This window comes from Choristoneura fumiferana, chromosome 21, assembly GCF_025370935.1.
Source record: "Choristoneura fumiferana chromosome 21, NRCan_CFum_1, whole genome shotgun sequence".
Taxonomy (NCBI): Eukaryota; Metazoa; Arthropoda; class Insecta; order Lepidoptera; family Tortricidae; genus Choristoneura; species Choristoneura fumiferana.
In genome coordinates this window covers 9,355,585-9,374,408 of record NC_133492.1, presented here as the reverse complement: position 1 = coordinate 9,374,408, position 18,824 = coordinate 9,355,585, and the positions used below count along the sequence as shown (strand labels likewise).

At 35.6% G+C, this 18,824-nt stretch overlaps 1 protein-coding gene across 2 annotated transcripts in view; it reads left to right on the top strand.

The window, feature by feature from the left end:
- Positions 1-18,824, top strand: part of AdamTS-B (ADAM metallopeptidase with thrombospondin type 1 motif B) — an 80,058-nt gene that overhangs the window by 10,599 nt on the left and 50,635 nt on the right. The window contains exons 1-2 of one of the 2 annotated variants that reach the window (XM_074104196.1): positions 12,538-12,756; positions 13,138-13,529. In XM_074104196.1, coding sequence (XP_073960297.1) covers positions 13,358-13,529 — 172 coding nt within the window. In that variant the 5' untranslated portion in view covers positions 12,538-12,756; positions 13,138-13,357. Of the gene's footprint in view, positions 1-12,537; positions 12,757-13,137; positions 13,530-18,824 lie in introns of those variants that run through there. The other variant, XM_074104195.1, reaches the window with a different exon arrangement.

Here is an 18,824-nt window from a genome sequence, read left to right as displayed (position 1 = left end):
TTTTTTCTCATCGAACCCTATAGTGTGGGATATCATTGGATAGGTCTTTAAAAACCATTAGAGGTTTACTCAGATGATTTTTCGCTTCAATGATTTGTTTGCGAAATATTCAACTTTAAAGTGCAAATTTTCATTAAAATCGAGCGTCCCCCCTTCTAAAATCTAAATCGGTGGGTGGAAAAAAATGAATCTGTATGAGTCCGATAAATAAATGAATTATTATTACTATTAAAAATGTGAAAAAATTCAGAATGGTAGTAAGTATATCAAACTTTCAAGGAAAACTATAACGGCTAAGTTTGCTTGAGAATTATTAGTAGTTTTACTCTTAAATAGCAGCCTAAGGTATAAAATATACCTAAACTTGGAAGATTCCGGATAAAATACGAAATCCTTAGAAAAATATTATTTAATTTTTTCGTAATGGCTACGGAACCCTGTTTTTTGCTGCTTTTCTACGAAGGGCTTCGATGTGCTCAAAATTTCTGTCTGCTGGACTATAAAGGTACTATTAAAAAAAAGAAGTAATTAAGGCTAAATAAAGCTTAAACAATCTATTCATAGATCTTATATACTTACACATCGTGATGCAGAATTACTTAAATCCGTGACAGCTTTATGACGAGTAGCAGCGCTACCGCTACCTAAATAATTACCGACGACACGCCAACTTCTTTTCTTTTATTTATCGATTTTTAGATAGGTATAATATTTATGATAGGCATTAGGCATAAGTTATGACATTTGAATATCGTTTATTATCGTAACGGCAAAGCCAATTTTTTTTAACCAAATGGTTTCAATGTCGCTATGAGCGATTTACAGGTATAAAGATAAAGGTTAATTGGAAGTTACGTACTCAGGTTGCAACTTTTGCAAATAATCTAATTATCGCTATCCCGCGGAAACCATGCAATTTTTCGGAATAAAATGTGTTTATATGTTAATTCAGATTGTAAACTACCTGTAAGCCAAATTTCATCTAAATCCGATTAACCGTCTTTACTTGGTAGAGTAACAAACATCCAACTATCCAAAAGTTCAAACTTTAGCATTTATTATGAGAGTAAGCGTCTATTCATACAAATATACGAGTATTAATTTATCAATATATTGTGATCTTGTATTCTTAGGAAAGATATGAACCGCGGCATCCGGTAGGTTAGTATACTGTTAAATTTGACTGTGTCAGAAGGCCCGCCGTAGTGTCACGCGTTGCATGCAAATCGCATGCGAGTGACAATCTTATTAACACCTTCATTGTATGCCTCAATTAATGACGGCTCACCTTACGTCGATCGAACGAGCGATAAATGGCTTGCTGTGTTCCGCTTATTCAATTCGATCGTATTAGCGATTCCCATTGACAAAAAACGGGGGTAGGTTTGACCTTCTGTCATATATTTTTGCTGTAAAAATGTTTTAAAACTGAGCATTTTTAAAATGTGTTCAAATTTATTTACAATATATAATAACAACGACAATTTAGTTACAAACCACAAAAAAAATTTTTTTTTGTTGAATATAATGCATTTCTTACGTTGATAATAAATAAGTTAAATATAACGTTAATATAACAAGGTTATGGCTTCGAGACCATAGCTTACATTTGGAGTATTTTAAATGTAAGTAAGTAATTTATATTTGCAAACGAACCAATGAAATAAAGTTATTTATTAGTGGTATTTTTTTAATTAAATTAAATTTTAGCATGTCACTAGTGCGAGATCATAGTTAAAAGTGATCTAGATATTAATACTGGGCCGGTAAAATGATCGGCACTATCTGTGCACTGTCATACGCAGACTCCCAAGGTCCACATAAGTAGGTCCAGGTGGTTACCGGATGGAAAATTGGAAAGTCCCGAAAAAACGCCTCATTTTCATAGGAAATTACTTGGATTTTATATTAACCATAAATAAACCACAAGAAGCTTATATTTTTTTCTACTATAATTTTATTAATAAATGATATTGTAACGGATAAACTCACGTCTTAAACCGAGTTTAGCTCGACATGTTTCGGGCTATTTCGTAGCCCTTTTTCTCAGGAGCACACGCACACTGAGTGAGTGTCTGAGAGTGCGTGTTGCAGCAGTCGCCGAGTCGCGTGCTCCTGAGAAGAAGAGCTACGAAATAGCTCGAAACATGTCAAGCTAAACTCGGTTTAAGACGTAAGTTATCCGTTACAATATCATTTATTATGAGTGAGTCTCACGGTAGTTTTATAATTTTATTCTTGAGCGAAAACAATTCTAATTTGAGCCAACGAAAACAGGGATCTTATTGTGTAATAATTAAATGCGTGGTCCATCGGTTGTAATTGAAGGTGTTATTGTTGGCCAAAGTGATGTTGCAAACGCATCGAAAATAGATAAAATGGCTCAATTTGCATATAATTGTGAACTCGTGTTAGACGTGTAGTGCTGTGTGGGCAGATAATGTTGCAATATCTGAATCTTAACTATGCGACACCTGCCGAATACTATTAAGCGGTTTAATTAACAAAATTGTATTCGAATTTTAGCACGAGATTATCGGTGACGGAAAATAACTTGTGGAAACGTTCATTCCCTAGTAACGTTCTACGTGAAGTACCCAATTTTTATAAAAATACAACCATTCTCATCAAATTGTCAGTCACATAATGAAGTGATCAATTTTAAAACCTAACTACCTACGACTACGACATATATACGATTGGATGATGAAAGCGGAAATCAGATGGTGTACCTCACTATCATGAATTACGTGTGTGATATAATATGAATCATAGCTCCTCCTGTAGAGTTAAGGCGACGGTAATTAAAAAGAAAACATGAACTTGTTGAAAACTAACCTCCGTATTATAAAGGTTTTTTTTTAGTTTAAGTATATTGTATTAAAGCATAATAATGAAAGGTGATAGGTAACAAAAACTAAAAAACTAAAACTGTCTTAAAAGTGTCTTACTTAATATCTATTTTTAAATATTGCTCAAGAAATGTTTGATGATTCCAACAATGTCATGTTTGAACAAGCCACTATCAGTTGTTCTTTTTTTCGAACGGACTGTTGCTGTTAGCCTATGATGGCTTCTACCTCACACCCCTTCTGTTAACTCAACATTCGTTTATCTCCTTCTGTCTCTTATAAAAATAGGTCTGTAATCTTTAAAAATAAATAATGGTGTAAGTAAATTTAGGGGTACTTTACCCATACCCATGATATTTCATTTCATTTTAAATTATTTATTACCTGTGCAATCCAGTACATATATAGGTTGTAGAACACTAGAGCTGTAGGGCTCTAGTGTTTTGTTCCGCACAATTTATTTCACAAAACGCAATATAATCTGTTGAACACGTTTAGTGTTCTCGGAACTCGTTGAGAGGTTTGTTCTTATTTGACGGCTTAGGATTCAAGTCCGGATGGATTTATTTGTACATTTTTACTTTGACACCCCGTTGACCTAAAGCTTGTTTAAAAAAACAATAACCAACCATTTCTTAGGAATATGTTAAATTTTTCAATATTGAATCACAATATTGTCATATGGCTGTGATTTAATATTCATGCGACTATACGAGATTAGTCGCTTAATCACTCGCAGAAAGATAAAATAGATAAGAAATAATTTAACCACAAAAACTTTTTTATATAAGTATAGTAAAATAAATATTAACTAATAATTTCTCAATCTTGAAATACTTAGTGCTATTCTTGAATCATTTTATGTTCAAAGAAATATTAATTATCAACACAGGTAAGACAAACGAGAATTTTGTCTTGAAAATAATGTCATACAATTTGTATTCCACCGCAAAAGTTTCCTTGGCGACCACCTTAATTAATTTTAATCAATAATCACACATTAATATGCTCGATCCGGTTTATTTAGTCTCTATCGTAAAACACGCCAATGTGAAATAAAAACCCAAAGTATCTTGCCGGTGACCCGCTTAGACTAGATTTCTATGGACGCATGTCGAATACAATAGGACATTACTTGATAGTTATTCCGATAAATCTCGGCCTACGCATTCGAAAGGTGTAATGTACAAGTTTTGCACGTTGCGCATGCGATCCCAAATAGCTTTTCTACGAAATCGGTCGTCAGTGGAAACGGCTAGAACAGGGACAGTGACATAGGATACACGGTGGGTCGGGTGTCGTGGCGCCTATTCTCGCCTAGTTACTAATCCACATGTGTAAGTAATTAACATAATTTTGATATGACTGTCACTTTACAAAAAAAGTGAACTCAATCAAAAAAGTCTTCTATTAATTTTCGTCTTTTCTTCCAACCATACGTGTAAGTATCTGTCATAATTCTAAGGAGCAAGAAATGTTGAAAGGAGATATTGACTAAGCGACATTTTAATGAAAATTTCGAGACATAGCTTTTAAGCTACAGTCTTTGCGACAGAGAAGAATTTACTGATTCCAAACATGTATATAACTCACTATTTAAAAAATGTCGCTTAGTCAATTTCTCTTTTCAACCGTCGATATATAAGTAGAGTGCCACGAGAATAGAAGTGAATGAACACAGCTACATGAAGAACTGATTGCAGAAAAGAAGAATAAATGAAATGAATGAGTGAATGTCAAAATCCCGCTGTCATTAAATGACATATTCTTGTATGCGTAACCTCAACTCTGGTGGCTAGTGCCTACCTAAAACGTTGAACATAATATTCATAGTTTATAAATTTGCTCCAGTTAAAGAAAGCAATTCGCCAACAGTTCCGCCAACCAGTCAATTGTCATTTCCGCGGTCAATTCACAAAGTGGATCGTTACCCTGATTCTTATTTGTGCTACCCGCTATTTAATGACGAGCTGTCATTCTGAACAAACAATGCAACTCGTGAATTATTCATTAGGAGCACAATGAAAACGTCGGCAAAGGAAGCCTCCCCTATGAATTACATTCGTGCCCCGTTTTGACCGATATGTCAGCGAAATCTTTTGATTGATATCTACGGCTACTTTCTGTCGTATCTTTTCTGGCGTAGGACAACGAGATGGACGGATGACCTGGTTAAAGCCGCGGGTTCAAGTTGAATGCCAGCCGCTTCCAATCGAAGCAAAAGAAGCAAAACGTCCACGGTGGAGGCCTATGACCAATAGTGGACGTCCTACGACATATGATGATGATGACTTTCTGTCGAGTGGTGGTATCTAATGTAGGTACTTTAATATAAAATAAATATTTAGGCCGTTTGGAGTGTCAAACTAGAGAACTAATAATATTGTAAATGGTTATTGTACTGTACAATTAACTGCATTCTTATTTTTTTTCTGCCACAGCGGAGCGTTCATAAATGTTGTCATATCCTACCGGCCCTAGAATAGAGTTTTTTCATTCAGTGATAGGGACTTTAGGGACATACAAAGATCGTAGGTGCTGGAGTTCATCGATGTCTAAGTGAGGCAGCCATAATCATGATTTCATCCCAGCCTATATATACGACCCACTGCTGGGTACCGGCCTCCTCTCAGAAAGAGAGAATTTCCATTGAATTGCTTCGCAGGTTGCTTGTAGTAAATTTCAAACGTAATTTCGCACATGAATTTCAAAAAACTTAGAGGTGCGAGCCGGGGTTTGAACCCATGATCCTCTGCTTGAGAGGCCATAGGTCAAACCACTAAGGCCACCACGGCTTATCATAATTTATGGGTATGGGACCCTTTTCTTTCGTAAATAGCGCACTTCCTGCAAGTAATCTCTGATTAAATGATACGTTATATTGTTTTAACGTATTGCGCAAGTTCAAGATCGCACAGTGCAGTGTTTCCAGTCGATGATGTAACGGGCGTTATCAGCGCTGATAAGGCGTGCGATAACGTACTCACCTGTCATGCTCATGGGCACAAGTATACCGATGAACCCTGGTGAACGTAACAGAGTAGTTTTGTTCATCCATATCATCATCATCAACAGCCGGAAGACGTCCACAACTGAACAAAGGCCCTTAGAACGCCACAATGAATGATAACTCGCCACTTGCATCCACCAGCCACTTCCATCCATATACTAATATTATAAATGCGAAAATAACTTTTCGTCTGTCTTTCACCTCTTCACGCTTGAACCTCTGAACCGATTTGGATGAAATTTGGTAATTTGGAAACGAACTCTTCGCAGACAGAGTCGCGGGCAAATGCTAATTACGGATAAAAATACATTTTCTATTATTTATTAGGGTTCCGTATATCAAATGGAAAAATGGAACCTTGTTGTGACACTTTGTTGTGAAGCCCGTCTGGCAGTCTGTCATCACTATTTCATTAAGAACGGATAGAGGTATCGAGATGAAACGATCAGTGCGCGAGTTTAATTCACACTTGGCGAGAGTTTATTAATTACAAAAAAAAGCATGTTACCTAAATTTACTAACGCTCGACACGTCAGAAGCCTCTTATCAACACATTAAAATTAAATCACCAGCGTAAACTTCACTTTATCATTTCTTATTTACCTGCGCTTGGCCAAGATACGCCGTCTAGTTAGTAACGAAATCTTTGAATGCAGGTCCTATAACTACGAACCTACGAATTCCAAAATTCGAACTTCGTATCTTGCCGTCCCGCTGACGCTTATATTTTTTAATATATGAGTGAGAGGGACGGTACGATACGAACTTCGAATTTCGCAGTAGCCTCCCAGACGAGATCTGGATCGGCCGACAGCAGTCATTAGTCTCTTGAGCATTACAAATAGCTTCTGTCACTGTCGCGGAGTAATGTAGACAATACCTGACAAAAAAAAACTGATTCCATTAGGGCCCGATTTCCTGGTTCCTAATAATACATTTGTACACATAGAATTAATCGAATGATAAACAAAACACGCTTTTGAACTTCGACGCGTTTGTTTAGTACAGCGGAACGCCAATCATGCTTTACTTTATTTTAACGCGCCATGGGCATTATACGTCGTCTTTGGACGTTTACAAAATATCTATTCTTAATATTCATTGTGTTTGGCTCTGAGACTGTGAAATCAGCAGGATTCTTAAGGAATGTCTCGAACACTTTCGTCCAGTAGCAAGTGTATAATTTAGTTTTTGCCATCAATTTGAAGCTGCGAGTTAAAATTCTTTCGTCGATAAAGGTTGGACCAGTCCAGCCCAATGCCAATTACGATACTGATGCTTTTTAAATTAATTTCCGCAATAACTCACCACGAACCAAACGAAAGTACATCGTGACCTTCATAGTAAGATGTTACAATGCAATGGTAAAGAAAGCGAAGTTATTTGAATCTGTATGTACTAAAAAATCTAAACATTGTGCAAAGGCCGGCTTTTCCTTTATATCCAGCCTGTATCTTTTAAACCGAATAAAAAATCGGCCAAATGCGTGTCAGGCCATGCGCATTGTAGGGTGCCATGCGTCAAAAATTCAATGTTAACTTTTGATTGACTAAATATTTATTACTCTACTAAGCTGTAAAGTCTACTAAGCTGTAATAGCTGTAATTCCTTCTAAATTCATTATACATACCATCATAATTTTTCTCAGTTCTTTTAAGTCAACGGTTTAGTTTGTAGTGAGGACATGCAATTAACAATAATGAGCACTTCAAAGCCTAATATTTTGAAACAGAATAGATCTCTAAATCGAAAAATGGTCTTAGCAAACTAAACTAATCTAAGTATTACGGGTTTGAATATAAAAAAAATAACATTTCCACCTTACGAGTAAGGGAGGTAATTCAAAAAATGATTTTTCATAATTTAATTTTACCATTTTAATTACGTAATCTAAAGATAAATCCTAACTAAATAAAACAAAAATGACAAATTAAATAGAATAACAAATCAAACCACAAATAAACACAAATAATCAAAAGAAACCAAACAATGTCAAACAAAATTAAATAATTACGTAATATATATATCTATCTACGTATAATAAATCTGTAACAAGTCGATGTCTATACATTGAAAATATTTGAAAAAAACTATGTCTTACTAGGGGTATTTATTAGCGAAATGGAACCCAAAACAATGATTTTTAGAATTATTGTCTGTTTGTCTGTGCATTCGTTCAGGCTAATCTCAGAAACAGCTTAACCTAGAAAGATGCGGTTTTCACTGACGTGTTATCCTTGCCTTAGATTAACATTTAGTGCTTATTTCATTCAAATCGGTCCACAAATAAAAAGGAAGAATTTTATCGAACACTTTTCGAAGAATCTTATTTAGCAATAGAATATATTTAGCACAGATCATTTCTAAGCCGCGGATGAATGAAAGGACATGTTAAAAAGTTGAAACCATAAACGTTTCTTGTAGGACTACGGAATCCTAAAAAGATTCGCTGAATTCTATCTTCATATTACCTGTAGCTCCTAGTATAGGTAGTGTTCCGAGCAATCCCAGTCAACCCAGAGCGGTGCATAAAGGGCAGCCATAACCGGAGCTACCGGTCTGCACAATGCGAGATAAAGCGAAACCAACTGGCAAGACGATGACGGGTGCCCCCGGCTAGTGCCACTGTTTATCGAAATCACTAGAGCCGTTTCATAAGGCGAGGAAAAAAATGTCGACAAGTGCATTTAGATCGAGATAGTATCATCAATTTATTGTATTATTTTATTTAATAAAAAAATAACGAGTGCCTTCAACATAATTGGGTCTACCTATAATGTTAAATTTTTAAGGTTCCGTACCCGAACGTTGTTAAAGCGAGACTCTATCACTATTACAAGGCTGAACTTGTGCTACTCTTGAAATTTTCTTACAGTGTGTATTTTAACAAGTAAAATGGGCGAAGTTAATAATTGGAGGCCATTCCTGTAAAAGAACCATGTCAGCCGTTTTTTGGTTGATTTTAATAATAAGAATTATGCGTTAGGGCGAAAACCTTACATGCGAGTCCGACTCACACTTGGCTTTTAAATAGTTTAATTATAGACCGGGAGATGGTGACACAAAATATTAGATGATTTGTACCAGTATGGCGGTTTTTCAGGGGTCTAATTACAGAATGACAAAAACGAAAATGATAGTAGTAGCGCTGGTATCGGCGGCCCAATCGCGTGGGTGTTAATCGAACTTGTCGGATAAATAACGAGTGTCGAACGATTTGTTCCACAAAAATGATTGTATTTTCCGATAGTCGATAAAAAAAGATGTAGGCGGTAGCGTAATGCCATACTTCTCCGGTGTGGCTTACAGCCCGCCATACCGACGCGAATAGGTTCATTAATTAAAAAAAACAACCATTTGTTCCAGGCTAATTTTTGCACAGCTAAACATCGTCGAGTAGCCATTCACGAAATACACCATGCCATACTTTTCTGGCGGTTCCAAATGGCCGCCATACCGCCGCAAAGGAGTATTTCTTTCGCAAAACGTTTGTACAAATCATCATTGTGGTACAAATCATCTAATATTTTGTGTCGCCATCTCCCGGTCTATTATATTTAATCTAAACACCATAGACTAATACTCAGCTTTTTTGCTAACCTGCGTTCAATCATTGTCTTAATCACATCCATTTCTAAGACCTAGAAGAGAGACGGATGCATTACATTATTACGCTAATATTATTTAATACGAGAGTGAGACGGACGGTATGATAGGAACTTCGATTTTCGAATTTCGTAGTAGCCCCCCTGCGCCGGGGCACCTTGCGCGCACCTTGCGCGGGCGCCGGCGTCAGTCGCGCAGACAATCCCATCGGCGGCGTGGCGCCACACGATCTATGGTACTTTTTGTACACTTACATACCACCATTTACCTACTTGAAGACCCTTCCTTTCCCAGATTGTTTATAGTCATTATCAGTTTATAGTCAGAGACATTAAAAACTATGAACACGATTAACTTGTTGAAAAGACACGCTACTCATTAGTAAGTAATGAAATAGATACATGGAATAATTAAGTTTTCATTATCAATAAAAAAAATACATTTTTGTCAATTACCTTGTTGTAACTTGATGGATTGTTCTGCAGTCTGTCGCTGAGAGAATTTTTCGCTTTCTTTACCCTATAAAGCGACTCCTTGTAGGGAAACCAGTGATTAACTACGGAAAAAAATTACCCCGGCAAATGATAGTGACCTCGATACGTAAGTAGACACTTTAAATCTCCATTATCTGTTGTTTGACCAAGCCTGGTGGAGTTTCAGTCTAGGTCATACGTCATTATCAGCCTAGGCACGAATCGGGTCAGCACTAAGATTAGGTGTTGTACACACAGAGCTATCTGTATTTCAGATAACGTGATTACCTACTACGTGATACCGGGAAATCATAGTTGTAAAGATTAACGTCTTTATAATATTACGTTCGTAACGCGCTAACATATACTTAACTGTAGTTCAAGCACTAGAAAAAGTTTTTTATCTATTTATTTTTGTTTATTCAGTGTCTATTTAAGAGTTTAAGTCAATTATGATAGCGGTTTTCATTCATAAAATTTTAAATTATAATTATTTTATTTTCGCGCTGCAAGATGGTCATAACTGAAAAATGATTATAGTTTTTATGTTTGAATTCAAATTTGCAGTATTTTTCAACCTACTTAAGGTCAAAGAAGTCGTTACAATGTCACGTGTAACATTCAACCCTGTATCGATTTGCTTCGATCTAACAAAGAATCGATTTAAATATCATAATGTATTGATTTGGAAGTTTGCACAGGTGTAAGAGCACACTTATCGTATAAGTGAAGGAATAATGTTTGACACAGGTGTCTGGTGTCGCACGGGGCAATGTAGGTGATACCTACGCGCGTTGTCAATTGAAGACTTGAAGAACATCACGTAACAATAATGTAATAATTAATTTCTTTAAGCAAATGCCGTTTAAATCGCGTAATATATACAAGGATAGCTAGATGCTCGACTCCACGCTAAATCGAGAAAACTTAAGTGAACATTCGTACCTACGAGTCTATGTATCAATGCTTTAATTAAGCACATATTTATATTTTATATTATAATAGTATTGTTAAACACTCCCTAAATTGAGTGATCTGTCACTGTGGTGCCGCACCGCTTCTTTTCCACGTTGAAGATCCCAAGGAAGCAATTAAATTGAACGTGATTACTTGAAAAGGGTTCTGAACTTCTGATGATAAGAAATATTTTTACAATTTTCCAGGGACTTTTTATCTTTAAACAAAATAGAATAAGAAAAAGATAAAGAAAGTGAATGTAAGTAAGAATGGAAATAAGGAAACTAATAACCCTTATATTTCTATAAAAGCGTTATTTTTAAAGTAGCTATTAGTACATAATTTTGTAGGCAGATATATACATCTTTGTATGTCAAATTTCAAGTATCTGGCTAGGTCCAGTGCTTTAGTCAATCAATCAGTCGCATTACTTTTTTTACAAATATGTATAAACTAAGTGCATAAATACCGGTGCCTAAATACCCATTTGGTACTGTAGGGACTAGGCTGTACCACCTAATTACAGTCCCCACAGTATATACAGACCTATTTATCATTTAGAAAAACAATTTACGTAAAGAAAAAACTTTATCGTTACATTCTACCCTAATTGCCTTAATTAACTTAATCTACCATAAACCTGAAGATGTAATGCCAGGGCGAGACGATACAGTGGCTGACGGAACCCTTGGCACCATCCTTCTTACGGATATGACTCGCGTGGCGCCTGTCTTATCGTGGCACGTGGGCCCTTGCCTTTGCCTTGCCTTTTCATTTGTTCCAGGAACACATTCCCGGACTATTCATAGAATTATTTTTATCTTGTCTTTGTTAACCCTATCGTTGAATGAAGATCATTCTGGCCCTTCAATAGATGCCTAGTGAGAAGGTAAGGTTAGGATGAAGAAACAAAAAAATATTACTGGGTAGGTACTAATTGCCAAAATAATAACGATCTACTATAGGGGTAAAACACAATACCTATATATAAATCTAAGTTGATCCTGAATCCCGAATAAAATAACCATGCAGAATTTCATTTCATGTCTCATCGATGCAATTTTTTTTTTTCACGCTAATTTATTCTCATATATTTTCCTTGGTAACGTGGGATAAAAAAAAACAAAAAGTATGTAAAATACTAAGACAATATTAAATCGATTTCGTCAGCGTACTCATTTCTACGTTTTGCAGCTGTTGCTGAGTAAACATTCGATCGTAGCCGCGCCTATTCATCACTCTTTATTTCATTGTTAACCGTTAACGTGACAAGAAACCAAGGCCGAAGTTATGTAACGATTAATTTATGCCGAAAAGTGTTAAAATTGCCTCCATTACAAGGTTTATGAAGTGTTGTTTTTTTACTTATTTAATAGCTGTTGAGATTCAATCCTGCACAATTTAAAAAAAAAACTTATTTTATTTACACATAAATCCTCGGTCATTATAAGTATTAAACCCTGAAACATCATGGCAGTTAATTAATTTACATTTCTGTCTAATTTCCCGACATGCTATCACGATATGCCTGCAGTGCTAACTAAACTCAAATCGTATGTTCTATTTGGGCACAGATTAGAGATATAATTATGTAACGGCCGGCTCCATTCTCTCAGATAGAGATTGCTGCTTGACTCAGCACGCACGCTTACCGACTCTCAGCCCGTACTTTGCGGAGAATTTCGTGAGCTATTAATTGATTAGAAAAGTGATAAAATGGTGTTCTAGTTTAGTGTTGTTAATTTTTTTTAATTGTAATAGGTTAAATTCTGTGACTAGGCTATTTTTTTATTTCATTTTCTTGGAGTTCTTCGGTATTGTAGTTAATAATATACAGCCTGTATCTATACAATGATAGGTAATATTATTTTATATATTTTAATTACTATAAGTTTGTTTTTAATTTGTTAGAATATTTTCATTATTTTTTTTTGTCATAATAAATATGAATTTATTTACACACCACGTTTTTTGATGGCGATAAATTTATTAACTCTTCTAAAGCCATCTTTATTGTATTAATACAGTTTTTCAAATTTGTTTTTATTTTAAGTAATCAGTTAATTAAATTACAACTCAGAAAAAAAATACAACTTTAGAGTAATTGATACCGATCAATTACTCTAAAGTTGTATTTTTTTTCTGAATATGTAATGTATAGGTATATTTTTTACATTGCACAATGAGGTTGGCAGTATTATATTTTGTAAAAAATAATCAGTTTTTTGTTTTGTTTCAGATCGAATATAATGAACGTTCATCAAAATCGAAGACCCAGCATCTACACGTTAACTCTGTCTAACTACAGGCATAAAATATCATAGCAGTGTTCTAGGTTGCTTGACCGTTGCCAAATAGGTTGACATTACGTCTTAAGCATAATGATAAAATGCATCGGTAGTAGTATTGTCATGTCAAAACGGTAATCGTAGTAGCTATTCACGAGGCAACGCGACAAGATGGTGCTTAGAAAAATGGATGTGTGGTGTACGATATTCAAACTTTTATTATTCCAAATGTCGGTGGCGTGGTGCGGCGCGAAATATATAAATATGCCCAAAGTGGACGTGAAGACAAGCGGCGACGTGGAGGAAGAGATCCAGGACAGCATAAGAAACTTTATCCATACTGGTGAGTACTTAGATACTTATTTAATAAAAAAAAACTTCCAAATTCTACCCGGGCTTAGACTTTTTTGTATAGTCTTATATGTATTGATCAATATAGTTGCTAAATACCTTCCTACGTCGTGCTTTTAAGCTGCGAATAATTATTTCCTCGTTACATTTTCAACACATTTAATTTACAAAATACGGCGTCCGTAGAGATCTAAGATAGCCGCTAATTAACATACCGTTAATAATTAAAGTTGATGACTGTAAAGGGTACGAAATTGCCAAACAGATAACACGTGACAGCGGCATTTGCGAGCTTGAAACAGATCTCACTAATCTCGAGCTTCGTTTTGTATATGTCACACACTTTGAAAGGCTGGTAATTGGATTCAGGTCTCGTGTGCTGGCAGGGCATAAGATTGACTGTATGACTCATCTGCCTTTTCGTGGAGACCCTAACTTAAATCGATGGACGTAACAAACAGTAATTCTGACAAATTGTTTTGTTTTTTTTTTAGTTTTCAACCTTTATTATATGGAAATTCTTATTCGCATTTTAAAAATCAATAAAAGACAAATTGTTATTTAATTTAGGTTGGTGCAATTTTGATCAAATTACATATGAACGGTTTCATTATTATGGCACCAGCATGAAGTAGGTATGCAATTTCTTGATGATTTTATAGTTGGCACATCATTTGATTTTTTGCTACGTTATGTAATTTAGGCATTTGATAATTTGCCATTATACTCAGGAGTATCGCATTAAAGTCTTATCTTTTTTGTTCACACTCACACGCCGTACCTGTCTACTAGTAGGAAGAAAGTATCTAAAAGTGGGCAAAACGCACATGTGTTTACTATCTGAATTACGTCTATTTGATCAAACTGGTCACTGGACGGTTGTGTCGGCTAAATACTGTAAGTTTAGTAATCGACGATATGTAATACGATAAAACGATCTATTTACAGACCAAATACCGTTCAAAATAGACCAGGGATATAGCGTTGTGCAAGCAGAAAACACGCGCAAATGTAGCGGGCGTTTATACGTTCCAACCAATAGCCTGCTCTAAAGCCGCTGGAATAGCTGGATTTAATAAACAAAATTATAGTAACCCCAACCAGTGCAACGAAAAGTGTCCATGACATAACTATAAAATCCAAAGATTCTGTTTGTATTAAACAAGAGCTAAAAGACAAAATTTATTTTTTTACTTTGTATATTTTAATGTTAGTAAATCCATTGACACTAAGCGACAATTGTAACATCCTGTAATAGCAAAAGTATTGAAAACCAAATAAACTTGCATTTTACGCACTTGAGTTAAATGTAAATATCACCAAAGTTTCAAAATATTACTACTACTCATTGCATGTATTGTAAGTGGGTACATTACATATGAACTTCTGATTCTTGTCTTTTCATTTCATTACTCATTGTTTGGGAGCGCCTCATGTGCCTCTTTATTATATGTCAGATGTGTCATGCACATTGAAGAATTGAAATCAGAAGACAATGACAACTAATTTAGGTAAAGTGGAGCACTGGCTTGAAAAAGAAATCGTAAAGATAGTGACTTACTAATGTTTAAAGATAGGTCCTCGACTTTGTAGGACTCACTTCGTCTATTCTTAATTTGTTCACCATGAATTCTTTAGCGCCTGTGGTTTTTCAAGAAGTTTAGATATTTCAACGAAAAGGTGTTGCTGCTTTTGACGCGAGCCCCTTTAAAGGATGTTCAGTTTAAACAGTCTTGCACATTCCACATTCAACGTTATATTAATCTGTGGCATTGTATTGTATGTTAGTTCGATAAAAGAAAACGAACCTACTCGTACCTATTGCCAATTACGATGATGTTAATAATAATACCATATTTGATTAACTTTATCAAAAAGGGTAATTATAACCAAACTTTATCACTGGAAAGTGTAAAGTGTAACGATCTGATTTCCTTATCGCTTCTGATAATATTTGCAGAGGCAATCTTATCAGCATCGTGCAGAAAGGCGCGAATCCGCCGGTCGTGACGTTGGGGTGACGTAAACTGTCACTGGCTAGGCCAAGATTTGATCGTAATATAGTAGACGCCAAACATCAGTGGCGTGACAATTATTCGTCATTATGTTTACTAATTAAGACGAAAGTTCGTCAAGTCAGCTTGGCACCTCGTCAATTGATCCTGATTTGGTGGCTAGGTACTCTCAATAGTCTTAATTTGTCACTCAACGCCACAGCCAGCCGAAAGCTTTGTACTTCTGTTTTCAAGATGACGTTCTATTTCGTATATTTAGATCTTTTTAATTAGGGATATGTCCATCCGACATTCGACCATAATTATATTTTTTGTTGACCTTTGGTTGGGTTACTTATATTTACTTACTAAAAAAAGTACTTAAAAATTATACTTAAAATAACTTCGTAAGATACACCACCTGTCCGCAAACAAGTTATTAATCCTTCATAGTTTTGAAAGTATAGGAGATCGATAACTCCGAAGTGAAACCTTTAATTAGTCATAAAATAAATAGTTACGCATAATTATACAGGGAAAGTCACTAAACACATCCGTTGGTGTCACACTCGGCTTGATAGTGATACCTAGGTTTACTTTGATTATGTAATTAAGGGTAGTGTACCTAACTCACTTTTTATCGCGGCATAAAATTAGTCTTTATTGCCCGGTAACTTGTTCTAGATGATATCGTTAAATCAACGAAGTTTTATGCTATCGAGGTCTAATCTACACAATCTACAATACAAAAAGTCGAGGTTAGGATATTTAGAAAAGTGATGAGCATAATGATTTGGCTTATTACTAAGCACCTTGACCAAATACCCGAATTAGTAGCCCCGGCTTCGAACGATTATTGTATTAAAAAGCTAATAAGGAGGCAACATGTTCGAGGTATCAAAATTGCTTAAGACTAGTTCCCATCCGGCATCGGATCGTGATGAATAATTAAATCTATTTTTGATTACTTATTATAGCCATAGGGGGTCGGATCGGACGACACGGAAAGGACGTCACGGAAGGCGTTGATTAAGGTGCATTGAAGTTCAACACATACGAGTACAATATAAACGCTTTATATAAAAAAAAATCTAAGGACAGTTATAAAATATTGTTATATTTACTTTCTTTATTACAGTATAATTTAAGGAAGTCCCTCCTCGGAATATCTATAAAATAAATTAGCACGCAATATAGAGAACATTTTTTTTATTAACCCCCGACGCAAAAAGAGGGGTGTTATAAGTTTGACCGCTATGTGTGTCTGTATGTCTGTGTGTCTGTCTGTGGCACCGTAACTCTTAAACGGGTGGACCGATTTGAATGCGGTTTCTTTTATTTGAAAGCTGGTTTTCTAGCAATGGATCTTAGACATGTTTTATCAAAATCGGTTCAGCCGTTTCAAGATCATCAGATGTTTTGTTCACTGCGGTAGGAATCTTAGACGCATAATGGGTATTTACTTTACTTTCAAACATATTTGGGACCTAAAATTTTAAACACCCATGTAAGCTATATAACTATGCAAGATTATGGAATTTTCGGCCTGATGCTGCAGCCAGGATATCCAGAACACTAGTAGGTACACTCTTGATAAAACTATAGCAGATATATCGTGTTTGGATTCGTTTTGATCAGTATTTGATTCTACATACAATGCAATGGTGGCAACAGGATGAGCTGATGCCGCAGCCAGGATATCCAGCACACTAGTACACTATATAAAAATAATAGCACATATGTCGTGTTTGGATTCATTTTGATCAGTAATTGATTCTAAATACAATGCAGTGGTGGCAACACGACGAGCTGATGCTGCAGCCAGGATATTCAGCACACCAGTATACTCTTGAAAAAATAATAGCAGATATGTCGTGTTTGATTCCTTTTGATCAGTATTTGATTCTACATACAATGCAATGGTGGCAACACGATGAGCTGATGCTGCAGCCAGGATATCCAGCACACTAGTACACTTTATTAAAAATAATAGCACATGTTTTTTTTTGGATTCGTTTTGATAAGTAACTGATTCTACATACAATACAGTGGTGGCAACACGACGAGCTAATGCTGCATCCAGGATATCCAGCACACCAGTATACTCTTGAAAAGATAATAGCAGATATATATGTCGTGTTTGATTCCTTTTAATCAGTATTTGATTCTACATACAATGCAATTGTGGCAACACGATGAGCTGATGCTGCAGCCAGGATATCCAGCACACCAGTATACTCTTGAAAAAATAATAGCAGATATGTCGTGTTTGATTCCTTTTGATCAGTATTTGATTCTACATACAATGCAATGGTGCCAACACGATGAGCTGATATTGCAGCCAGGATATCCAACACACTAGTACACTTTAAAAAAATTACCAGTTTAAAAAACATTAAATAATTTTTTTTAATTAAAAATTTTAAAAGCCCCCGACACCAAAAAACGCCAGCAAAAATAAAAAAAAACGCCGCCAAAAAAGACAGCTAAAAAGCAAAAAATTATGCGCTACCCTAGCTGTTGCCCGCGACTTCATCTGCGAAAAATTCGTTTATCCCTATCCCGCGGGGACTATGCTGATTTCCCGCAAAATTAGCCCAAGTTAATTTAGTATAAGTAATTTTTTTTTATCTAAGCGTCGTCGGTGTCGGGGGACCGCTAAGTTTAATACTTTAAAAAATACAACATACTTATGTACTTTAGTTTCCTGTTAACCTTAGCGGTCCCCTGACACCGACGACGCTTAGATAAAAAAAATATTACTAGGTACTTATACTAAATTAACTTAGGCTAATTTTGCGAGAAATCAGCATAGTCCCCGCGGGATAGGGATAAACGAATTCTTCGCAGATGAAGTCGCGGGCAACAGCCAGGTAGTGCATAAATATTTTTTAATTTTTAGTTGTCTTTTTTGGCGGCGTTTTTCTCGGCGTTTTTTTTTATTTTTGCTGGCGTTTTTTGGTGTCGGGGGTTTTTATTATTCGAGACGTTGCACTACTGACATGACAATTGTCAAAGATCCACTCCTCTCTCGTGTCAAATTATTGAAAACACGCCAGACATTATTCCTCGAAATTTTTTTAGAAATTAATTACGACGCGGTTACTAATGCTAAACTTAAAGTTTATTACAATATCGCTTCACAGCACTAAAACCTTTGATTACTTTTGTGTTTGTATAAAATTACACGCTTCATATCGCAACTTCTCATAGACTTAATAATTAAAATCTAGAGTAAAACTCAGACAAATAAGTAACACCGTAGATTGCGTTGCAATCGTAAGATTATTTCT